Raw genomic sequence first — 26,363 nt, forward strand, 5'->3', positions numbered from 1 at the left:
CCACACCTATCAATAATTACTTTAAATGTAAATGGCAAAGTTCTCCAATCAAAAGACAGAGTGTGGCTAAATGGATTAAAAAACAAGACCCAACTATATGCTGCCTACAAAAGACTCACTTTAAGGATACACAGACTGAAAGTGAAGAGATTGAAAAAGATATTCCATGCAAATGTAAACCAAAAGAAAGCTGAAAGAAAAGAATTCCATTACATGTATACACACATGCACACATATATATACACATACATGTATCACATTTTCTTTACCTATTCACACATCAACAGACATTTAGGTTGTTTTCATATACCGGCTATTGTGAATAATGCTGCAATAAACATGGAAGTACAGCTATCTCTTCATGGTACTGATTTCATTTCTTTTGGATATATACCCAATAGTGGGATTGCTGGACTATAGTAGTTGTATTTTTTATTTTTTTGAGGTACCTCTCTATGGCTTTCCATAGTGGCGGTAACAATTTACATTCCCATCAACAGTGTACAAGAGTTCTCTTTTCTTGCCATGCTAACATTTGTTATCTTTTGTCTTATTGATAATAGTCATTCTACCAGGTGTGAGGATTTCTCTTCATGGTTTTGACTGAATTTCCGTTTTTGTGTACCTGTTGGCCATCTGCATATATTTTTTTTGAGAAACGTCTATTTAGGTCCCATTCCCATTTTTTACTCAGGTATGTATATTTTTACATATGTATGTATGTATGTATGTATTTGCTATTGGATTGTAGGAGTTCCTTATATATTTTGGATACTAACCCTTTATTAGATATATGATTGCAAATATTTTCTCCCACTCTGGAGGTTGCCTCTTCACTCTGTTGATTGTTTCCTTTGCCATGCAGAAGCTTTTTAGTTTGATACAATCCCACTTGTTTATTTTTGCTTCTGTTGCCTGCACTTCACTATCATGTCCAAAAAATCATACCTCAGATCAATGTCAAGAAGGTTTTTCCCTATGTTTTCTTCTGGTAATTTTATACTTTCAGATCTTACGTTTAAGTAACCATCCAGAGTTTCTGTTTTACAAAATGAAAAAGTTCTGGAGGTGGATGGAAGTGATGATTGCACAACATGAATGTACTTAATGCCACTGGGCTGTACACTTAAAAGTAGTTACAATGATAAATTTTGTCGTGTATATTTTACCACATTTTTTTTAAAGGACAAATGAAAAAAGAATTAAGATTGGTGTTAAAGTTTTGTTAGACTAATGTTGTCTATCATGCCTGGTGACAGTTCTTTCACTGTTACCTTGAAAAATTATTTAAGCATTTATATTTATAAATAATTATATTTAGTTATTTATTATAGTTCTATTTATCTTGACTCATCCACTAGATTGACTTTTATCTGAGGGAAGTGGCAACATCCCATTCTTAGTGTCAGTCAAGAGAATAAAGCTCTAGAGCTTTTGCTTAGGTTTGATGAGGTATTTAAAAATATTCCATTTTTATCTCATTGCAGTGCTTCTTTCACTTGGTAAATGCCAGGCATTTCTTCCGTTTTGGGGATCCTCCAGACTGATAGGTCCCAAACACTTGCTGTGGCTCTGACTTTCACTCAAGGTCTAGTAGGCCACTGGGTGGGCATGGGATTATGCCCATCATCCCACTGGGGAATCAGCCATTGACAAGCTATTAGGAAGTATCTCACTGCACACTAGATCATACAATATGCATGTAAGATGATCTTTCCCCAAACTCATGGCCTTACCTGTGCCACTTCTCATTCTCTGACTCAGGATGGCATCACTTTTGCACTCATCCCCTAGTCTCTGTCAGCGTGAGTGATAGCAGAGGGGTCCAAAGAATACACCAGTAACCTTCTGCATTCCTGAGAAGTTGCCTTTATTCCCATGCTGATGTGCACAGTCATTCCTTTAGCAGGAAGTAATATGAAGGGTTAGGATGAGAAACTTTCTAACATCAGAGAACAACTAACTCCAGCTTCAAGACCACAACAGTTTTTCCCTTGCCTATCCCCTAGAGATGCATTCTTTATTGAAAGCACTAGACCAGAGTGGTTCTCCTGAGAGCCTCAATGGCCCTTCTGCACTCCTTTCTTGACGACTTCCCACCATCACCACTCTTAGGAACAGAGATGAAAAGGAACAGGAAAGCAATATTGGCTAATTCTTCTTTGAGGTCAGCTCATAGGAAAACATGCTGGATATGGTAGAAAATACTAAAAAAGAGTATTGTTGAGAGGATTCAAAGGTGGAGGTCTTTTCAGGTTCTGTTTCAGATTGAGCAATCTCTAAGGAAGAAATTGTTGGTTTATTCACCTTTAGGGAAGGCAATGCAGTTTCAAGGGTAGCCTCTCTGGGAGCATCCCAGGTGGGTTCAAATGTTTTCTTGGTGGGTGATGGTTGTCTAACATCATCCTTGCTAGGCCTTAGTGGTTTGATGGTTTCCTTGACTTGCTCTGGTTCACTGGATTTCTTCTTGGGGACTACTAAAAAATGGCAAGAGCCTGGCTGTTTCTTTGTGCTCTTGGTTAAAGCTGGGTAGAAGGCTGATAGAGCCCAAGGATTTCCCAAAACTCGGAAGGAAGGCTTAATGGGTAAATTCGTGGAGTCCTGACTCCCATGTTCCCTCTGTTGTAGGCTTAAACTCCGAAGATCTGTGGGATAGAAACAACAAAAACAAAGATTCCTCAAATGTCACTTCTCCAATCTTTTCTGGTCATGTTGTGAAGTTTTATCATCTTTAAAATGTTAGCCCCTCATGTACCATCTCAGGTTCTTTCCCTCCTTAGTTTTCCCTTCCCCGAACTTTGTAAAGATTTTATTATGGCACTGGAGTTTAAGAGTCTATTGTAGGGGCGCCTGGGTGGCTCAGTCGGTTGAGCGTCCAACTTCGGCTCAGGTCATGATCTCGCAATGTGTGAGTTCAGGCCCCGCGTCGGGCTCTGTGCTGACAGCGAAGAGCCTGGAGCCTGCTTCAGATTCTGTGTCTCCCTCTCTCTCTGCCCCTTCTCTGTTCATGCTCTGTCTCTCTCTGTCTCAAAAATAAATAAAAACATTAAAAAAAAAAGAGTCTATTGTATGAGATTTTAGGTCACCATGAAAGCTCTCAGAAGGTAGGAAGTCACATCTGCTTAAAGTTCATGCATTTCACAACCACTGATTCCAAATCAATTTGAACAAACAAATGAATACATCCTCAATTAGGATGGGAGCTTTTTAAAGGCAGAGACTTCATCTTGCTTGCCACTACATACACAGTACTCAGCAGCATCTGTCACACAAGTAAGTTCTGAAAAAATAATTTTAATCTGACAGAAAAATAAATGATGGAGACTACTTCTAGTAATGGAGCTAGAAAACTGAATCTTACCAAAGACAAATTAACAACTGGATAATAATTAACCCAAGAAAACACCTTAAAATCATTTAAGATTTTACAATACGGTGAGGAACTGTGGGGCCAAAATCTAGAAGATAATGAGAATCCAAAGAAGTCAGTCCAGATCTCAGTGGTTTTTGCCCTGAGTGTAATGTCAATCTTGAAACCACCGCACACATGAGCTTCATTTTCTGTCAGCTTTACAGGAGGAAGGGGATTCTAATTGCACTTTAATTAAATTTGTAGGTCAATTCCATGACAAGTAGTATCTGTGACATTAGGTTTTCTAATTCATAAATGTGGCATGTTGGTCCATTTGTGTCTTCTCTCAGTAAACTTCTGTAGCTTTCGGTGACCAACCATATCTTCTCTGTGACAGCTTGCAATGTTTTCCTTAAATTTATTCCTATTTTGGTTTTTTGGTCTTGTAATTGATGCTATTTAAATTTTTAAGTTTCTAATTATTTATTGCTAATATATAGACATACAATTGATTTTTCTGTATATTGACCTTGTATCCTGAGACACTGTTTAACTCACTCATTCCAGTAGGTTTGTTTGTTGATTTCTTAGATTTTTTGTTTAATTTTAATTCCAGTATAGTTAACATACAGTGTTATGTATAATATAGTGATTCAACAATTCCATATATTACTCAATGCTCATCAAGATAAATATACTCTTAATCTCCTTTACCTATTTCACCCATCCTCCCACCCGCCTCCCCTCTGATAACCATCTGACTGTTTCCTATAGTTAGGTGTCTGTTTTTTATTTGTCTCTTTTTCCCCCCTTTGTTCATTTTGTTTCTTCAATTCCACACGAGTGAAACCATATGATATTTGTCTTTCTCTGATTTAACTTAGCACTATACTCTCTAGATCCATCTGTGTTGTTACAAATGGCAAGATTTAATCTTTATGGATGAATAATAGACGTGTGTGTGTGTGTGTGTGTGTGTGTGTGTGTGTGTGTGTGTATCACATCCTTATCCGTTTATCTATTGATGGACACCTGTGTTGCTTCCATAATTTGACTGTTGTAAATAATGCTGTGATAAACATAGGGGTGAATGTATCCCTTCAAATTAGTGTTTTTGTATTTTTTGGGTAAATACCCAGTATGTCAATTACTGGATCATAGGGTAGTTCTATTTTTACTTTTTTGAGGAACCTCCACTCTGTCTTCCACAGCGGCTATACCAGTTTGCATTCTCACCAACAGTGCATGAGGGTTCCTCTTTCTCCACATCTTTGCCAACACTTGCTGTTTCTTGTGTTTTGATTTTAGCCAGTCTGACAGGTGTGAGGTGATATCTCATTGTCGTTTTGATTTGCATTTCCCTGATGATAAGTGATGTTGAGCATCTTTTCATGTATCTGTTTGCCATCTGGATGTCTTCTCTGGAGAAATGTTTGTTCATGTCTTCTGCCAATTTAAAAATTGGATTATTTATTTTTGGGCGTTGAGTTGTATAAATTCTTTATATGCTTTGGATACTAACCCTCAACCCAATATGTCATTTGCAATCATCTTCTCCCATTCAGTAGGTTATCTTTTGGTTTTGTTAGTTGTTTCCTTGGAAGTACAGAAGCTTTTTATTTTTCCTTTTGTTTCCCTTGCTTCAGGGGACATACCTAGAAAGATGTTGCTATGACCAATGTCAGAGAAATTACTGCCTGTTTTCTCTTCTAGGATTTTTATAGTTTCAGGTCTCACATTTAGATCCTGAATCCATTTTGAGTTCATTTTTGTGTATGGTGTAAGAAAGTGGCCCAGTTTTATTCTTTTGCATGTTCCTATCCTGTTTTCCCAGCACCATTTGTTGAAGAGACTATCTTTTTCTCATTGCATATCCTTTCCTCTTTTATCAAAGATTAATTGACCATACAGTTGTGGTTTTATTTCTGGATTTTCTCTTCTGTTATGTTGATCTATGTGCCTTTTTTTTGTGTGTGTGTGCCAGCACCATACTGTTTTGATTACTACAGCTTTGAAATGTAACTTGAAGTCCAGAATTATGATGCCTACAGCTTTGCTTTTCAAGATTGCTTTGGCCAATTCCAGTGTTTTGTGGTTGCATACAAATTCTAGAATCACTTATTATAGTTCTGTGAAAAATGCTGTCGGTATTTTGATAAGTATTGTATTAAATGTATAGATCGCTTTGGGTAGTATACCCATTTTAACAATATTTGTTCTTGCAATTCATGAGCATGGAATGTCTTACCATTACTTTGTGTCACCTTCAATTTCTTTCATCAGTGTTACAGTCTTCAGAACACAGGTCTTTCACCTCTTTGGTTAGGCTTATTCCTAGGTATCTTATTATTTTTGGTGCAGTTATAAATGGGATTGTTTTCCTAATTTCTCTTCTTGCTGCTTCATTAGTGTGTAGAATGCAACAATGATTTTGTACCCTGTGACTTTACTGAATTAGTTTATCAGTTCTAACAGTTTTTTGGTGGAGTTCTTTGGGTTTTCTCTATACAGTATCATGTCATCTGAAAATAGTGAAAGTTTTACTTCTTCCTTACTGATTTGGATGCCTTTTCTTTCTTTTTGCAGTCTTATTGCTATGGCTAGGACTTCCAGTACAATGTTGAATAAAAGTGGTGACAGTAGGGGCGCCTGGGTGGCGCAGTCGGTTAAGCGGCCAACTTCAGCCAGGTCACGATCTCGCGGTCTGTGAGTTCGAGCCCCGCGTCAGGCTCTGGGCTGATGGCTCAGAGCCTGGAGCCTGTTTCCGATTCTGTGTCTGCCTCTCTCTCTCTGCTTTTTCCGTGCTCACGCTCTCTCTGTGCGGGGCCCCCCCCCCCAAATAAATAAACGTTGAAAAAAAATTAAAAAAAAAAAAAGTGGTGACAGTAGACATACTTGTCTTGTTCTTGACCTAAGGGGGAAAGCTCTCAGTTTTTCTCCATTAAGGATGATATTAGTTGTGGGTTTTCCACAAAACCTGTGGCCTTTATTATGTTGAGGTATGTTCCCTCTAAAACTACTTTGTTGAGAGTTTTTACATGAATGGCTGTTGTACTTTGTCACGTGCTTTTTCTGCATCTATTGAAAGGATCAGATGGTTGTTATCCTTTTATTGATGTGATGTATCACACTGATTGACTTGTGAATATTGAACCACCCTTTCAACTCAGAAATAAATCCCGCTTGATTGTGGTGAATAATTTTCAAAAATATATTGTTGGATTCAGGTTGCTAGTACTTTGTTGAGGCTTTTACATCTATGTTCATCAGGGATATTGGCCTGTAGTTTTCTTTTTTAGTTTTTTCTCTTTTTTTAGGTGTGTGTGTGTGTGCGTGCGCGCACATGCGTGTATGTGTGTGTGTCTTTATTTGGTTTTGGTATCAGGGTAATGCTGGACTCATAGAAAGAATTAGGAAGTTTTCCTTTCTCTTATGTTTTCTGGAATAGTCTGAGAAGATTAGGTATTAAGTCTTCTTTAAATGTTTGGTAGAATTCACCTGTGTAGCTGTCTGGTCCTGGATTTTTTTGTTTGTTGGGAGTTTTTTAAGTTACTGATTCAATTTCATTGCTGGCAATTGGTCTGTTCAAATTTTCCATTTCTTCCTGCTTTGGTTGTGGTGGGTTATCTGTTTCTAGGAATTTATCCATTTCTTCTAGGTTGTCCAGGTTTTTTTGAAATGTACTTTTTTTATAATATTCTCTTACAGTCCTTTATATTTCCATGGTGTTGGTTATTTCTCTTTCATTTCTGATTTTGAGTCCTCTTTTTTTTCTTTCTTTTTAAAATATGTCTGGCTAGAGGTTTATCAATTTTGTTGATCTTTTCGAAGAAACAGCTGGCTTCATTGATCTGTTCTATTGTTTTTTCAGTTTCTATATCATTAATTTCTGCTGTAATCTTCATTATTTCCTTCCTTCTGCTGGTTTTGGGTTTTGTTTGTTGTTTGTTTATTGTTTGTTTGTTGTTCTTCTAGCTCCTTTAAGTGTAAGGTTAGGTTGTTTGTTGGAGATTTTTCTTGCTTCTTAAAGGTAGTAGGCTTGTATTGCTATAAACTTCTTAGAACCACTTTTGCTGCATCCCAAAGATTTTGGATTGTTGTGTTTCCATTTTCATTTGTCTCCATGTATTTTTTTTATTTCCTCTTTGATTTCTTGCTTGACCCATTCATTGTTTACTAGCATGTTATTTAACCTCCACCTATTTGTGTTCTTTCCAGATTTTTTTTCTTGTGGTTGCTTTCTAGTTTCATCACGTTGTGGTCAGAAAAGATGTGTGGTATAACTTCTTTTTGAAATCGTTGAGAATTGTTTTATGACTTAATATGTGATCTATTCTGGATAATGTTCCATGTGCACTTGAAATGAATGTGTGTTCTGTTTTAGGATGAATGTTCTGAATATATCTATTAAATCATCTGGTCCAGTGTGTCATTCAAAACCACTGTTCCTTATTGATTTTCCGTTTAGAGGACTTGTCCATTGTTGTAAGTCAGGTGTTAATGTTCCCTATTATTGTATTACTATAGACTAGTTCCTTTATATTTGTTATTAACTGGTTTATATATTTGGATGCTTCCATGTTGGATGCATAAATATTTGCATTATTATGTTTTCTTGTTGTATTATCCCCTTAATGTTCATATAGTGTCCTTCTTTGTCTCGTTACAGTCCTTGTTTTAAAGTTTTGATTGATATAAATATTGCTACCTCGGCTTTCTTTTCATATCCATTTGCATGATAAATATTCTTCCATTTCCTCACCTTTTTTAAATTTTCAAGTTAGTTAACATACAATGTAGCCTTGGCTTCAGGAGTAGGACCCAGTGCTTCATCTCTTACATATGATATCCAATGCTCATCCTGAAAGTGCCCTCCTTAATGCCCATCACCCATTTAACCCGCTTCCCACCCACCCACCCACCACCCTCCTCTAACAACCCTCAGTTTGTTCTCCATTTTTAAGAATCTCTTATGGTTTACCTTCCTCTCTGGTTTTTTAAGTCTTATTTTTCCTTCCTTTCCCTTATGTTCATCTGTTGAGTTTCTCAAATTCCACATATGTCCATCTCCTAACTTTCAATCTGCATGTGTCTTTAGGTCTGAAGTGAGTCTCTTGTAGTCAGCATATAGATGGGTCTTTTTCTTATTCTATTTATTCCAACAAACTATGTCTTTTGATTGGAGCAATTAGTCCATTTACAGACTACATAATTATTGACAGGAATGTATTTATTGCCATTTTGTTATTTGTTATATGTTTTTGTGGATCTTCTCTGTTTGTTTCTTCACTTGCCCTCTTCTCTCACCATAAGTTGGCTTTCTTTAGAGATATACCTAGATTTATTTCTTTTTTATTTTTTGCCTATTACTTGTTTTTCATTTGTTGTTCCCATTAGGTTTGTATATAATATTTTCTGCTTAAGTTGATGGTCACTTAAGTTTGACCCATTCTTTACTCCTCTCCTCCCCATGTTTTAGGTATATGGTATAATACTTCACATCCTTTCATTTTGTGAGCCTCTTGACTGATTTTTACATACATACTTATTTTTACTGCTTTTGTGCTTCCTATTAACTCTTACTAGTGGTCATTTCCTTTCCACTCAAAGAGTCCCCTTTAACATTTCTTGTAGGGCTGGCTTAGTGGTCATGAACTTCTTTAACTTTTGTCTGTCTGGGAAACTCATTATCTCTCCTTCTATTCTGAATGATAGCCTTGCTGGATACAGTATCCTTGGCTACAGATTTTTCCATTTCAGCACTTTGAATGTATTATACCACTCCCTTCTGACCTGCAGAGTTTCTGGTGAAAAATCCACTGATAGCCTTAAGGGGCTTTCCTTCTATGTAGCTGTTTTCTTTTCTCTTGCTTTTAAAATTCTTTATCACTGTCTTTTGCCATTTTAATTACTATGTGTCTTATGGACCTCCTTGGGTTGATTTTTGCTGCAGGATCTCTGTGCCTCCTGGATCTGAATTTGTTCTCTTTCCCAAATTCACAAAGTTTTCAGCTATTGTTTCTCCAAATAAATTTTCTGCCCCCTTTTCTCTTCTTCTTTTGAGATCCCTACATTGCAAATGTTATTGCACTTGATGGAGTCACTGAGTTCCCTAAGTCTATTCTCATTTTGCACAATATTTTTCTCTTACCTGTTCAGCTTGATTACTTTCCATAACACTATCTTCTAGGTCACTGATCCATTCTTCTGCTGCTTCTAGCCTACTATCTATTTCATCTAGTTTACTTTTTTTTTTTTAATGTTAATTTATTTTTGAGAGACAGACAGAGCATGAGCAGGAGGGGCACAGAGAGGGAGACACAGAATCTGAAGCAGGCTCCAGGTTCCAAGCTGTCAGCACAGAGCCTGACGTGGGCCTCAAACCCACGAACTGCAAGATAATGACCTGAGCCAAAGTCAGACACTTAACTGACCGAGCCAACCAGGTGCCCCATAGTTTATTTTAAATTTCAATTATTGTGTTATTTCTGATTGGTTCTTTTTTTTTCATCTCTTTAAGGGTCTCACTGATGTCCTCTACTCTTTTCTCAAGTCCATTGAGTATCTTTATGATCATTACTTTAAGTTCTCTATCAGGCATATTACTTATCTCCATTTCCCTTAAGTTTCTTGCTGTGATTTTGTCCCACTCTTTTATTTGGGACATATTCCTCAGTCTCATTTTTGTCTAACTTTCTTTGTCTGTTTTTCTTTTTCTTTTTGTCTTTAATATATATATATGTTAAATATATATATATTAAATATATATATTAAATATATATTAAATATAAATATATATTTATATATTTTATATATTTATATATACTTATATATATTTATATATTAAATATATATTAAATATAAATATATATATTAAATATATATATAACTTGACTATATATATTTATATATATATCACTGTATATATATATCACTATATATATGTGTGTGTGAATATATATATATAGATATATAGATATATATAGTGATATATATATAGTCAAGTTTTGTCTGTTTTTCTGTGTTAGGTAAGTCAGCTATGTCTCTTGCTCTTGAAAGTAGTGGGTAGGGTACACAATTTAACAAGGTGGTGCTAGTCGTCTTCCACAGGGCAAGCATAGCCATCACAGAAACAGAACCCAGTCAGCTTCACAAAGCACATGTGGGCTGGGGGCACAGTTTTAATAAGGTGTGACAATCACCCATGGGAGATCACCAGCCTCCACTGGATGTAGGCCCTACAAAGTGTACAGTTGGAAGATGTGTTGGCAAGATTTGTGCTGGTCTTCTGGGAGAGGGGAACAGCAACACCAGGACTGAGGCAAGCCTGGCTTGAGGGGATGGGGTGTAGTATAAGCAAATTAGCTAGTGAATGCTGTGCCACATTGGTTGGCACAGGTGGCCATGTGTTTATGCTAGGTGGGGCAAGGGAGGGAGATAATGCCTGCCAGCTCCTTTGTTACTGGAGAAATCCCTCAGTGAACTCTGAGATTAGTAAATAACACTCCCTCTATGCCCCCAGTGTTTTTCAAACTGCTGCTTCTATTGTGTATCCCTGTGGGCTATGTGTTGTCCTGTCTCTTTAAGGGTGGGGACTCAGTTTCCTATTGCCCTCTTGGCTCTCCTAGAGCCAAGCCTGCTGATTTTTAAAGTTCCAGGCTTTAAGTCTCACTGATTAGAAGAACTCATGAAATCCAGCCCCTCTGGTTTTCAACACCAAATGTTATGGGATTCATCTTCACTGTCCAGACTTCTGGGTGTGATAGTCTGTTTTTTCTCCCCTCTCCACACCCACAGCTCCCTCTTTCTGGTGGTTAAACCCATCTAAATCACACTATATCTTTTCCCTTCCTACCCTCTTCTCTATATTTAGTTGTGAAGTTTGTTCTGGCAGTCTTTGAGACATTTTCTGGATTATTTACACTGGCATGAGTGTTAACCGGTTGTGTCCATGGGACAAGGTGACTGTAGGGTTCTCCTACTCCACTGTCCTGGGAAGTCTAGAATTTTTATGTAATTAATCTGCAAGTGAGGAGTTTTTTTATTTCTTCCTTTATGCCTGTTATTTATCTTACCAAACTAGTTAGGATTTCCACAATGCTGAGCAGAAGTGGTGAGAGCAGATACCCTTGCCTTATTTCTGATCTTAGGGGAAAAATATTCATCGTTTCACCGTTAAAAATGATATTGACTGTAGGTTTCCTGTAAATGTTTTCCATCAGATTGAGGAAGTTTAATTCTACTAGTTTTCCCAGAGCTTTTCTTTTAATCATAAATGGGTGCTTACTTCTGTCAAATATACTATTTCTACTTTATTAATTCAGTCGATTATATTAATTTTCAAATGATATATTCATCTTGTACTACTGGGATAAACCCTACTTACTTATGACATATTATCCTTTTTATATACTGATGTATTCAATTTGCTAACATTTTGCTAAGAATTTTTAGGTCTAAGTTCATAATGATATTGGTGTATAAATTTAGTTATTGTAATATCTTTGTCAGTTTTTATAGGAGGGTATTGTTGGCCTCAAAAATCTGCTAGGTAGTGTTCCTCTTCCTTTTTTTCTGAGTTGGTATAAAATTAGCATTATTTAATATTTGATTAACCAGTGAAAATTCTCTGGGCCTAGACGTTTCCTTTTGGTGAGGTTTTTGGGATATGCAGTTGATTCTGAAGGTGAGTTATTAAAAATTGCTATTTCTTCTTCTTTTAGTTCTGGTAAGCTGTTTATTTCAAGGGATTTCTCTAGTTTACTTAAGTTGTAAATTTTAGTGGCATAAAAATGTTCCTAATTTTCCTTTTTATGTCTAGGATACGGACAGATAATCCATTTTTCATTCATCGTATCAGCAATCAATCTCTCTCTCTTCCTTTCCCTCCCTTTCTCATCTTGCTCAGAGTTTATCAATTTTGTTAATCTTTTCAAAAAATTAACTTTTACTCAGAACGGATTCTCCAGAGCCAAGTGCAGATGAGAGGCCCACGGAAGAGGGTAGAAAAGGTGGAGAGGCGGTGCGCGATACACGGACTGGCGGGAGGGAGCCAGGATGGAGGGGCAGCCCGCCAGCCAAGCAGAGGCCCCGAGCCTGGCTTGCAAAAGCGGAGGGGCCGGACGGAGTGTGTTCGGACAGCAAGTGGGACTTAACATCTGGAAGGCTATAAGCTAACAGCTCTGCTCAGAGAGCGGAGGGCTGGAGGACAACGGGAGGGAGAGTTGTTGGGCCCTGGACGACAGAGTGAAGCTTGGCAGGGAACAAAGGCACTTGCCAGCGCCATCTCCCTCGCCCATCCCCCAGCCAAAATCCCAAAGGGAACCAGTTCCTGCCAGGGAACTTGCTCGCACCATGCAAACACCCAACGCTGTGCTTCTGCGGATCCATCCCTCCGGCGGCAGGTCTGACTCCCTCCCGCTGCACAGGGACCCTCCCAAAGTGGATCACTGAAGGAAAAGCGAGCTGAGCCTACCCCTCTCGCCCCTGTGCACCTTACCAATCCACCCCAGCTAATATGCCAGATCCCCAGCACCACAAGCCTGGCAGTGTGCAAGTAGCCCAGTCGGGCCATGCCACCCCAGTGAATCCCGCTCTTAGGAGAGGGGAAGAGAAGATACACACCAGTCTGACTGTGGCCCCAGAGACGGGCTGGGGGCAGGCATCAGGTCTGACTGCGGCCCTGCCCACCAACGCAAGTTATTCCAGACAGCAGAGGGGAAGTGTCCTGCAGTTCCGCACCACTCCAGGGATTATCCAAAATGACGAGACGGAAGAATTCCCCTCAAAAGAATCTCCAGGAAATAACAACAGCTAACAAACTGATCAAAAGGATTTAAACAATATAACAGAAAGTGAATTTAGAATAATAGTCATAAAATTAATCGCTGGGCTTGAAAACAGTACAGAGGACAGCAGAGAATCTATTGCTACAGAGATCAAGGGACTAAGGAACAGCCAGGAGGAGCTAAAAAAGGCTATAAATGAGCTGCAAAATAAAATGGAGACGACCAGCTCCAAAATAAAATGGACACAGCTCGGATTGAAGAGGCAGAAGAGAATAGGTAAACTAGAAGATAAAATTATGGAAAAAGAGGAAGCTGAGAAAAAGAGAGATAAAAAAATCCAGGAGTATGAGGGGAAAATTAGAGAACTAAGTGATACACTAAAGAGAAATAATCTACGCATCATTGGTATTCCAGAGGAGGAAGAGAAAGGGAAAGGTGCTGAAGGTGTACTTGAAGAAATAATAGCTGAGAATTTCCCTGATCTGGGGAAGGGAAAAGGCCTTGAAATCCAAGAGGCACAGAGAACTCCCTTCAGACGTAACTTGAATCGATCTTCTGCACGACATAGCATAGTGAAACTGGCAAAATATAAGGATAAAGAGAAAATTCTGAAAGCAGCTAGGGATAAATGTGCTCTAACATATAAAGGGAGACCAATAAGACTCGTGATGGACCTCTCTACTGAAACTTGGCAGGCCAGAAAGGAATGGCAGGAAATCTTCAATGTGATGAACAGAAAAATTATGCAGCCGAGAATCCTTTATCAGCAAATCTGTCATTTAGAATAGAGGGAGAGATAAAGGTCTTCCCAAACAAACAAAAACTGAAGGAATTCATCACCACTAAACCAGCCCTACAAGAGATCCTAAGGGGGATCCTGTGAGACAAAGTACCAGAGACATCGCTACAAGCATGAAACCTACAGACATCACAATGACTCTAAACTCATATCTTTCTATAATAACACTGAATGTAAATGGACTAAATGCGCCAACCAAAAGACATAGGGTATCGGAATGGATAAAAAAAACAAGACCCATCTATTTGCTGTCTACAAGAGACTCATTTTAGACCTGAGGACACCTTCAGATTGAAAGTGAGGGGATGGAGAACTATTTATCATGCTACTGGAAGTGAAAAGAGAGCTGGAGTAGCCATACTTATATAAGACAAACTAGACTTTAAATTAAAGGCTGTAACAAGAGATGAAGAAGGACATTATATAATAGTGACAGGGTCTATCCATCAGGAAGAGCTAACAATTATAAATGTCTATGCGCCGAATACGGGAACCCCCCAATATATAAAACAAGTAATCACAAACATAAGCAACCTTATTGATAAGAATGTGGTAATTGCAGGGGACTTTAACACCCCACTCATAGCAATGGATAGATCATCTAGACACAAGGTCAATAAAGAAACAAGGGCCCTGAATGATACATTGGATCAGATGGATTTGACAGATATATTTAGAACTCTGCATCCCAAAGCAACAGAATATACTTTCTTCTCGAGTGCACATGGAACATTCTCCAAGATAGATCACATACTGGGTCACAAAACAGCCCTTTATAAGTATACAAGAATTGAGATCATACCATGCATACTTTCAGACCACAATGCTATGAAGCTTGAAATCAACCACAGGAAAAAGTCTGGAAAACCTCCAAAAGCATGGAGGTTAAAGAACACCCTACTAAAGAATGGAGGGGTGCCTGGGTGGCTCAGTCAGTTAAGCATCCGACTTCAGCCCGGGTCATGATCTCACGGTCTGTGAGTTCAAGCCCCGCGTCAGGCTCTGGGCTGATGGCTCAGAGCCTGGAGCCTGCTTCCGATTCTGTCTCCCTCTCTCTATGCCCCTCCCCCGTTCATATTCTGTCTCTCCCTGTCTCAAAAATAAATAAACATTAAAAAAAAATTAAAAAAAAAATAACATCTTAAAAAAAAAAAGAATGAATGGATCAACCAGGCAATTAGAGAAGAAATTAAAAAATACATGGAAACAAACAAAAATGAAAATACAACAATTCAAACGCTTTGGGATGCAGCGAAGGAAGTCCTGAGAGGAAAATACATTGCAATCCAGGCCTATCTCAAGAAACAAGAAAAATCCCAAATACAAAATCTAACAGAACACCAAAAGGAAATAGAAGCAGAACAGAAAAGACACCCTAAACCCAGAAGAAGAAGAGAAATAATAAAGATCAGAGCAGAAATAAACAATATAGAATCTAAAAAAACTGTAGAGCAGATCAATGAAACCAAGAGTTGGTTTTTTGAAAAGATAAACAAAATTGATAAACCTCTAGCCATGCTTCTCAAAAAGAAAAGGGAGATGACCCAAATAGATAAAATCATGAATGAAAATGGAATTATTACAACCAATCCCCCAGAGATACAAGCAATTATCAGGGAATACTATGAAAAACTATATGCCAACAAACTGGACAACCTGAAAGAAATGGACAAATTTCTAAACACCCACACACTTCCAAAACTCAATCAGGAGGAAAGAGAAAGCTTGAACAGACCCATAACCAGTGAAGAAATTGAATCAGTTATCAAAAATCTCCCAACAAATAAGAGTCCAGGACCAGATGGCTTCCCAGGGGAGTTCTGCCAGACGTTTAAGCAGAGATAATACCTATCCTTCTCAAGCTATTCCAAGAAATAGAAAGGGAAGGAAAACTTCCAGACTCATTCTATGAAGCCAGTATTTCTTAGATTCCTAAAGCAGACAGAGACCCAGTAAAAAAAGAGAACTATAGGCCAATATCCCTGATGAATATGGATGCAAAAATTCTCAATAAGATACTAGCAAATCGAATTCAACAGCATATAAAAATTATTCACCATGATCAAGTGGGATTCATTCCTAGGATACAGGGCTGGTTCAACATTCGCAAATCAATCAACGTGATACATCACATTAATAAAAGAAGAGATAAGAACTATATGATTCTGTCAATCAATGCAGAAAAAGCATTTGACAAAATTCAGCATCCTTTCTTAATAAAAACCCTCGAGAAAGTCGGGATAGAAGAACATACTTAAACATCATAAAAGCCATTTATGAAAAGCCCACAGGTAACACCATCCTCAACGGGGAAAAACTGAGAGCTTTTCCCCTGAGATCAAGAACACGACAGGGATGTCCACTCTCACTGCTGTTAACATAGTGTTGGAAGTTCCAGCATCAGCAGACAACTAAAGGAAATCAAAGGCACCAAAATTGGCAAAGATGAAGTTAAGCTTTCACTTTTTGCAGATGACATATTATACATGGAAAATCCGATAGACTCCACCAAAAGTCTGCTAGAACTGTTACATGAATTCAGCAAAGTTGCAGGATACAAAATCAATGTACAGAAATCAGTTGCATTCTTATACACTAATAATGAAGCAACAGAAAGACAAATAAAGAAACTGATCCCATTCACAATTGCACCAAGAAGCATAAAATACCTAGGAATAAATCGAACCAAAGATGTAAAAGATCTGTAAGCTGAAAACTATAGAAAGCTTATGAAGGAAATTGAAGAAGACACAAAGAAATGGAAAAACATTCCACGCTCATGGGTTGGAAGAATAAATATTGTCAAAATGTCAATACCACCCAAAGCTATCTACACATTCAATGCAATCCCAATCAAAATTGCACCAGCATTCTTCTCAAAGCTAGAACAAGGACTCTTAAAATTCATATGGAACCACAAAAGGCCCCGAATAGCCAAAGTAATTTTGAAGAAGACCAAAGCAGGAGGCATCACAATCCCAGACTTTAGCCTCTACTACAAAGCAGTAATCATTAAGACAGCATGGTATTGGCACAAAAACAGACACATAGACCAATGAAATAGAATAGAAACCCCAGAACTAGACCCACAAATGTATGGCCAACTCATCTTTGACAAAGCAGGAAAGAACATCCAATGGAAAAAAGACAGTCTCTTTAACAAATGGTGCTGAGAGAACTGGACAGCAACATGCAGAAGGTTGAAACTAGACCACTTTCTTACACCATTCACAAAAATAAACTCAAAATGGATAAAGGACCTGAATGTGATACAGGAAATCATCAAAGCCTTAGAGGAGAAAACAGGAAAAGACCTCTCTGACCTCAGCCACAGCAATTTCTTACTTGACACCTCCCCAAAGGCAAGGGAATTAAAAGCAAAAATGAACTATTGGGACCTCATGAAGATAAAAAGCTTCTGCACAGCAAACAATCAACAAAACTAAAAGGCAACCAACGGAATGGGAAAAGATATTTGCAAATGACATATTGGACAAAGGGCTAGTATCCAAATCTATAAAGAGCTCACCAAACTCCACACCCAAAAAACAAATAATCCAGTGAAGAAATGGGCAGAAAACATGAATAGATACTTCTATAAAGAAGACATCTGGATGGCCAACAGGCACATGAAAAAATGCTCAACGTCGCTCCTCATCAGGGAAATACAAATCAAAACCACACTCAGATATCACCTCACGCCAGTCAGAGTGGCCAAAATGAACAAATCAGGAGATTATAGATGCTGGAGAGGATGTGGAGAAACGGGAACCCTCTTGCACTGTTGGTGAGAATGCAAACTGGTGCAGCCGCTCTGGAAAACAGTGTGGAGGTTCCTCAAAAAATTAAAAATAGACCTACCCTATGACCCAGCAGTAGCACTGCTAGGAATTTATCCAAGGGATACAGGAGTGCTGATGCATAGGGGCACTTGTACCCCAATATTTATAGCAGCACTCTCAACAATAGCCAAATTATGGAAAGAGCCTAAATGTCCATCAACTGATGAATGGATAAAGAAATTGTGGTTTATATACATAATGGAGTACTACAGGGCAATGAGAAAGAACGAAATATGGCCCTTTGTAGCAACGTGGACGGATCTGGAGAGTGTTATGCTAAGTGAAATAAGCCATACAGAGAAAGACAGATACCATATGTTTTCACTCTTATGTGGATCCTGAGAAACTTAACAGAACCCGTGGGGGAGGGGGAGGGAAAAAAAAGGAGGCTAGAATGGGAGAGAGCCAAAGCATAAGAGACTCTTAAAAACTGAGAACCCACGGGGGGGGGGGGGGGGGTGGGAGGGAGGGGCGGGTGGGTGATGGGTATTGGAGAGGGCATCTTTTGGGATAAGCACTGGGTGTTGTATGGAAACCAATTTGACAATAAATTTCATATATTTAATAAAAAATAAAAAAATAAACTTTTACTTTTTTTCATTTTCTCTATTTTTGGGGTATCTTCTATTTCATTGATTCCTGCTATCTTTATTCTTTCCTTCCTTTTACTTGGGGAAAAATTTATTCTTCTTTTTCTAGATTCTTGAGGTAGAAACCTTATCAATATTAAGCTTTCTTCATTCTAAAATTTAAAGTTACAAATTTCCAAGTCCTGCTTTAGTTTTACCCCACAAATTTTACTATTGTATATGCATTACCTTTTAAAATATTTTCTAATTTCTCTTGTGATTTATCCCTTGATAAATCAACTTGATGTTTAGAAATACATTAATTTCCAACATTTAGAGACTTACCTAGTATTTTATTAAAGCTCATTTCTTTTTTTAATTTAATTTTTTAAAATTTACATCCAAATTAGTTAGCATATAGTGCAACAATGATTTCAGGAGTAGATTCCTTAGTGCCTCTTACCCATTTAGCCAATCCCTCCTCCCACAACCCCTCCCGTAACCCTCAGTTTGTTCTCCATATTTATGAGTCTCTTCTGTTTTGTCCCTCTCCCTGTTTTTATATTATTTTTATTTCCCTTCCCTTATGTTCATCTGTTTTTTCTCTTAACGTCCTCATAGGCGTGAAGTCATATGATTTTTGTCTTACTCTGACTAATTTCACTTAGCACATACCCTCCGGTTCCATCCACGTAGCTGCAAATGGCAAGATTTCATTCTTTTTGATTGCCGAGTAACACTCCATTGTATAGATATGCCACATCTTCTTTATCCATTCATCCATCGATGGACATTTGGGCTCTTTCCATACTTTGGCTATTGTTGATAGTGCTGCTATAAACATGAGGGTGCATGTGTCCCTTCGAAACAGCACACCTGTATCCTGTGGATAGATGCCTAGTAGTGCAATTGCTGGGTTGTAGGGTAGTCTATTTTTAGTTTTTTGAGGAACCTCCATACTGCTTTCCAGAGTGGCTACACCAGCTTGCATTCCCATATTAAAGCTCATTTCTAATTTAATTTTGTTATGGTCACAGAGCATACTTTAAGATTTCAGTCTTCTTAAATTTATGTATTGAGACTTGTTTTATGGCCTGTCATGTGGTCTATTTTGGCAATATGCCATGTACATTTGAAAATATTATATAGTCTGCAGTTGTTGTGTATAATGTTTTATGTCAGTTAGGTCCATGTGGCTGTAAGTGTTGTTCAGACTTTCTGATTTTATTTTTTGTGTTTCATTGTTCTTGCAGGGACTGAGAGAGGAATGTTAAAATGCCCAAGCATTATTTCTCTCTTTCAGTTTTTGTTTCATGTATGAAGTTTATACAGAGCTCTAATTATAATGCCTTCTTGCTATACTGACCTTTTCATCACTTATGAAATCTTTGCTTCCAGTAACGCTCCATGTTTTGAAGTCTATTTTTTTCAGATGTTATATCTTATGCTTACTGTTTTTCCATGCCATATCATTTTCCCATTCTTTCATTTTTAATCTTTTGTTGTATATTTAAATATTTCTTTTAAAAAAACTTTTATGTTTTTATTTTATTTTGAGAGAGACAGAGCAGGGGCAGCGGAGGGGCAGAGAGAGAGGGAGACACAGAATTTGAAGCAGGCTTCAGGCTCCGAGCTGTCAGCACAGAACCTGACGTGGAGCTTAAACTCACTGATGGTGAGATCATGACCTGAGCCGAAGTTAGACGCTTAAGTGAGTCACCCAGGCGCCCCTTAAATATTTCTTTTGTAGACAACATATGGTTAGGTCCTGCTTTTTTCTATCCAGTCTGACAATCCCTACTTCGATGTATCTGCTCCATTTATATTTTATGTAATTAATAAATGGTTGGATTTAAGACTATCATGTGTCAACTTGTTTTCTGTTTGTTTTGTATGTTATTTTACTTCCTTTGGTCTCTTTTTCCTGAATCTATCTGCTATAAGATATTCTCCTGCTGATTTTGAATAAGTAAGCTGCCATGTTGTCAGAGGGCCATATGGCTGCGACCTGAAGGTGGACTCTAGGAACTCAGAGCAAACCCTGCCAACAGTCATCAAGGAAACAAAACAACTTCAGTTCTACCACTTACAATTCAGTAAGGAATTAAATTCTTCCAACAACTAGTCTCAGATGAGATTGTAGTCTAGGCTGATACCTTGATTTTAGCCTGGGAGACTCTTAAGTAGAGGACCCTATTAATCCATGCCTGAACCCATGGCCCACAGAAACTGTGAGATGATAAATTTGTATTATTTTAAGCTGCTAGGTTTGCAGCAATTTGTTACACAGCAATAAAAAACTAACATATACAGAAATAGAATCTACTCAAGAGGAAGCAGAGAAATTAATAGGCTACAAATAACAACAAACAGAGTCTCAGCAACCAATGGGATAATATCAAACTTTCTCATATCTATGTAATTGGGAACCCCAGAAGAGGGTAGGAGCAAGAAAATATTTGAAAAAATGAAGACTGAAAATGTATCAATTTGATGAAAATTATACTGACTGATCTAAAAGTTCAGCGAACCCCAAGCAGGATAGATAGACACACACATACTCATATACAACAAAGTAAACCATAATCAAATTATTGAAAACCAGTAATAAAAAGAACAATCTTAAAAAGCAGCTAGAGAAAAAGGACATATTACAAGTAGAGGAACAAAGATAAAACGGAAGACTTTTTTTTTTTTTTCATAAGAAACTATATGAGGCAGAAGACAAAGGACTGACTTCTTTACAGTGTTGAAAAATACATCCTAAAGCTAGAAAGATGAATGCCTTATGGTGGCAGCAGCAGTTGCACCAGTACATGCCCATCCTGGAGGTTGTTGTGGTGCAAGATGTGATACTGTACTTAGTGTCTGGGGTTCTATTCTCTTCAGCCCCAGTGGATCTGGGCTGTGGTTTTGGCTTCAGTCTTCCCTGTACCTTCCCTGATTCTAAACTTGGTCCTGTACCTTCTAGGTGTCTCTTGGAGGCACCCAAACAGCCTTTCAATACATTTTTTTTCTGCTTAGATCAGGCAAAATTGGTTTCTGTAACAGACAACTAAAAACTTTAAAAAAAAAAAAAACCAAGAAAAATTCTTAATTTTTTATTCACCTTATTTTCTTATCATCATTTCAATATGGTAGGGAGTTGGGGTCAATTTAACTAAGTAATTTTTCCTTCATTCATACATATACATTCTTTGAATTTTCCTTCAAAACTTTCTCTCCCATGCATACTTTCATCACCATTTTCATGTGTTGTTGTTGTTGTTTTTTCCAATTCCTGGCTCTATTACTGTTTTGGGCTACATTTTGGGCCCCTCAAGTTCACACGTGGAAGCCCCAAACCCCAGTACCTCAGAACTGGAGTATATTTGGAAATAGGGCCTTTAAAGAAGGGATTAAAATCAGGCCTAATCCAATATGATTGGAGAAAAGAAAATGTGGACACAGAAAGGCACTGAGTGTACGTGTGCGCACAGAGATAAGGCTGTATGAGGACACAGCAGGAAGATGGCTACCTGCAAGCCAAGGAGAGAGGCCTCAGAAGAAACCAAACCTGCTCACACATTGATCTTGGCCTTTTAGGCTCTAGAACTGAGAATATAAATTTCTGTTGTGTAAGCCATCCAAATTGTGGTATTTAGTTATAGCAGTCCCAGTTTACTAATACAACTACTGAAAATAATAAGGTAGCTAGAATAAAACCTTCAGACTTATTAACAGTAAGCAGAGTGATCTTAAAATCCATATAACTCAAAAATTACTTAAGATCTTTCTGAGATCTAAGAGATTTGGGTGAACTTAGTTTGATCCTTCAGTTTCACAGTATTAAAGACGATTGCCCTCCACTTAATTTATTCAGGTTTCTGAACTTATTTTTTCATGGTCCCTGTGGATCCATTCCTGCAACTCTTAAAGTATTCTATCAGTTCAACCCTCTGCCAGCTGGTGCACGGTGTTTCAGGATCTTCACCACTATCCACGAGAAATGAAATTAATTCATGATTCTGTGACTGTACCCACTTTACCTAAGGCTCCAGGAACTGTGGAAGAAAACTGTATTGTGTATCGCACAGTCCTTTGCCTCCAATTGGCTTCTCCTTTGACATTGCACTGGCTTTCCAACCAGTTACTCACTGTGTTATTATCCCCACAGCCTCCTGAAAAATAAAATGTAGCTTCCCTTCCCCTTGCTGTGCCTATCTCACTTCCTCAGTCCCTGAGTTATTCTTCTAAATAAGAGGTATTCTGTTATTCTATCCCTTTACACAGAAATCTAAGCATATTGCTCCCTTGTTCAAAGCTCATTTGCCATCTCTTGATTACTTATATGCAGAGCCTAGACTCTAGTCCAGCATTTCAGGATCTCTGCAGTTTTCTCCCTCCACCCTCCAACATACATCACCCACAACTGAAGGCCCATAAAACACATTCATCTCTCACCGGCATGGCAGATACTATGGTAGCTGGACCTCGGTGCCTGGACCAATGGTGTCAACTGCTCTACTTTTGCTTCCTTCCTCACTGTTCTTTGGGTGTCAGCCCTCCCTTCCCTTGGGCCACCTCCATAGACAGCTTTCAGTTATCTTCAGCCCTTCTCAGAATGCCTGGCACAAAGGGGGTACTCAATAACTGTGTGATGAATTAATATATGAACAAGTGAACAAATAAACACCCATGCTCAAAGTCTTCCAAGAGGCCTCACTCCAAAAGATAAAGTCCAAAATGAAGCCTGATGTCAAGGGCTTTCCAGCCTATATTTCCCAACTTATCCCTGGTCCCCACCTCCCACTTTCCACAGACTCTCTCAGTTCTTGTCAGAGACATGAAAAGCAGGCCCCACATCCTGGAGGCAACGGGTAAGGATGAAGAGACAGGAGAAGGCTAAGCCTCTGACTTTACCTGTGTGAATGTTGTTATTGAACATTTCTTTTTTGCTCTCTCTCCACCTAGAAGGAAACAGACCACCCATGAGTCTCACAGGCCTCTTCCAAAAAAGACAATAATCCAAGGCAATAGGCAGAAAAGAAACATTATCCAAATTCTCACTTAAGTACAGGGTTTATACTTTCTTCTTTAAAGGATAACTCACAAATGAAGAAATGATGGGCATGATGAGGTCAAACAACTATGGACTCCTCTAGCTAAAATTCTGCTACCTGGATGTTCCCTTTCCCACCTTGAATCTTGCAATCCTATAGCATTTGCCCTGCAAGGATTCTCAAATGTGATCTTGGACAGATAATAAGACTATAGCCTAGAAAGAAGCAGTTCACCCAGCAACTGAGGACCATAACCAGGGCTACAACCCGGGCTTCCCAGTTTGTGAACCTGCTTTGTTTCATGGAAGGTGGGAAGTTGAGGCACTTGTTCTGTACAACCTTCAACCCTTGTCCTTTTCTAACTGGTCTATGATGAATCTGTAGTAACAGGATTTGACTAGGCTTCAGTGAGAGTCCATATCCTTAGAATATCGTCCTGTGTTGAGGTGGCAGAAAGGGTGTGAGGAGCTACAGGCAGCATGAGAAGAAATGACAGGTTCAAAGTACAAACACTGTCTTCCGGAGAGCCTGCCACGTGGAATTACAGGAAGAGTCTAAGTGTTTTTTTCTGAACTTTACATAAGAACTATTCACACTTTTATCTTGGGAAAAATGCATTTAAAAGAGCAACTATATGCTTACCAATGAAAATAAAATATGGCAAAAATGAGAACCGCAGAAACACTATCCATGAGAAGCCACATGAACATATAGTAACCTGGTGTCTGCAAAACAGAAAACAAAACAGTTTAAAAAACTACAGTTGGAAAGGATTTCAGATCACATGGGCCACGTCCTATGCTCTCCTGCCTGGGTTGGGGGAAGAGCAGGGGAAAGGCTGAGCAGGTAAAGAAACTTTGACTGATGTGGTGGTCTCAAACAGAGAGAGTACCTGCTGATATCCTATCACCCCTTAGATGTGCAGGGGACTCTACACGGGACAAAGCACTTCATACTCTTTATCTCCCTTAACCCTCAGAGGAGTCCCAGAGAAGTCACATAGCAAGTCTATTCTGGACCTAGGACTCCATATAGCTCAGGTTTCTTGACTTCTACCCCTCTGTGTTTTCATAGTACTGCTTCCCAAATCTGGCTGCACATCCGAGCATACCTGGACACCTTGGAGTAATACAGGGTCCTAGGTCTCACTACATATCTCAGAAACTACCATTTCTGCATTCTCATCTGCTTCTCGGATGACGCTGAAGCAACTGGACTGTGAGCTAGAATCTAGGAATTTTTGTTCTAAATCGTCATGTTTCAAATAAGTATGCTGAAATTAGAACTCCCCCTTAGCTAATGTGCCCCCTTCTCCATGCTCCTTGCCTGAATCACCCATTACCCAGAGCTCCATCTCCTTGGTCCTCTTGTGTGAGTTTTGTAATTCCCTGATTTGATCCTCCCTTTCCAACTCCATTGTTCCCTCTCTGTTGGGTCTGGGATTTTTTTTTTCTTGAGCCATTCCTCACCTTATCCCAGGGTCTTTCTGTGGAGTGAATACTAACATTAATAATGACAGTAACACTAATGGTCATGATGACAACAACTAACAATTAATTAATTAGCATCATAAGAGCTAAGGAAGTATTCTAAGCACTTTAAAGGTGTTTTCACACTTCATCCTCACCACAGCCCACTAAGCAGGTACAGTAGAAAACATTTAACCAACTTCCACTAAACCCAGGCTCTTAATCCCCTCTGGGAAACTGACTGATAGCTTGGCCTGCTACAGAATGCCCACCAGGCGAGCTGTCCATTTACTAACAATCAGTCGTTCTTGGGGCGCCTGAGTGGCTCAGTTGGTTAAGTGTCTAACTCTTGATTTTGGCTCAGGTCACGATCTCCCAGTTCATGGGATCGAGTCCTGTGTCTGGCTCTGCTGACAGCTTGGAGCCTGCTTGGGATTCTCTTTGTCCCTCCCCTGCTGTTGTCTGTCTGTCTCTCTCTCTCTCCCTCTCCCTCTGTCTCCCCCTCAAAATAAATAAACCTTAAAAAAATCCTTAAAAAGAATCAATCGTTCTTTCTCCTTAAATGGCTTAGAACAGTTGTACTTGTTATAACTGTGCAGTGTAATTAAATGTCACTTAAATCTAAGTGAAAAAGAAGTATGTCATTTTTAAGAAAACTAAGCCAATGCTTTGAAAATCTCAATGAAGAAAGAACAGGTCATTAAAAAATAAACTGCAACTGAATGAGGTGTGAGTGAAACACTGTGAGAGACTAGGGTAAAAGGATTATGAAAATCTGGGTAAATCCCTCATTCAGACTGTTTCTCCCAATGACTTTGTTGTTTAAAGAAACAAAACTTAGAGGTCATAGCTGGTTTATTCAGCGTTTAAATAAGCAAGTGAATAGAGTATTCAATCAGCTAAAGTAACCTCAAAGACCTTGACTCTCTGTTACAAGGTAAATGAATATTTTAAATTAAAATAAAACGTGTGAAGTATGTATGTGACAGATTGTTTATAAATATGACCACAACATTCTTCCCAAAATGCAGGTCTGTGTGCAATGTGATTTTGCTGTTCCTCCCCATCAAGAAATGAAGTCTATTTCTCCACTATTCCACCTTGAATCTAGATTTGGCCATGTAATTTTCTTTGGCCAACGGAACATTAGCAAATATCACACCTAAAAAATCCTGAAAACTGCATGTGCATTAGGGCTTGACCTCTCTTGCAGCTGGGAATCCACTGCCACCAGGTGAACATGCTCAAGCTGGCCTCCTTGAGGATGACTGACAACATGAACAGAGACATCAGTCATCCCAGGTAAGACACTAGACATAAGAATGTGGCCATCCTAGACCAAGCTGGCTCAGACCAGAAGACCATTGAGCTATCATAAAGGATATAACAAAAAAATATTTGTTTGAGGCACTACATTTCAGCTGTCTGTTTTTATTTATTTATTTATTTTTATTTTTTTATTTATTTTTTTTTTTTTAATTTTTTTTTCAACGTTTATTTAT

At 38.5% G+C, this 26,363-nt stretch overlaps 1 protein-coding gene across 5 annotated transcripts in view; it reads right to left on the minus strand.

Moving 5' to 3' along the window:
- The window catches only part of GDPD4 (glycerophosphodiester phosphodiesterase domain containing 4), a 198,733-nt gene that overhangs the window by 39,969 nt on the left and 132,401 nt on the right, over positions 1-26,363 (minus strand). For 3 of the 5 annotated variants that reach the window (XM_040489447.1, XM_040489450.1, XM_040489446.1), the window contains 3 exons: positions 24,035-24,117; positions 23,253-23,299; positions 1,847-2,645 (listed from right to left, as the gene is read on the minus strand). In XM_040489447.1, coding sequence (XP_040345381.1) covers positions 2,152-2,645; positions 23,253-23,299; positions 24,035-24,117 — 624 coding nt within the window. In that variant the 3' untranslated portion in view covers positions 1,847-2,151. Of the gene's footprint in view, positions 1-1,846; positions 2,646-23,252; positions 23,300-24,034; positions 24,118-26,363 lie in introns of those variants that run through there. The other 2 variants (XM_040489449.1, XM_040489448.1) reach the window with 1 other exon arrangement.

Source organism: Herpailurus yagouaroundi, unplaced genomic scaffold (assembly GCF_014898765.1).
Source record: "Herpailurus yagouaroundi ecotype Mexico unplaced genomic scaffold, PumYag 180, whole genome shotgun sequence".
Classification (NCBI taxonomy): Eukaryota; Metazoa; Chordata; class Mammalia; order Carnivora; family Felidae; genus Herpailurus; species Herpailurus yagouaroundi.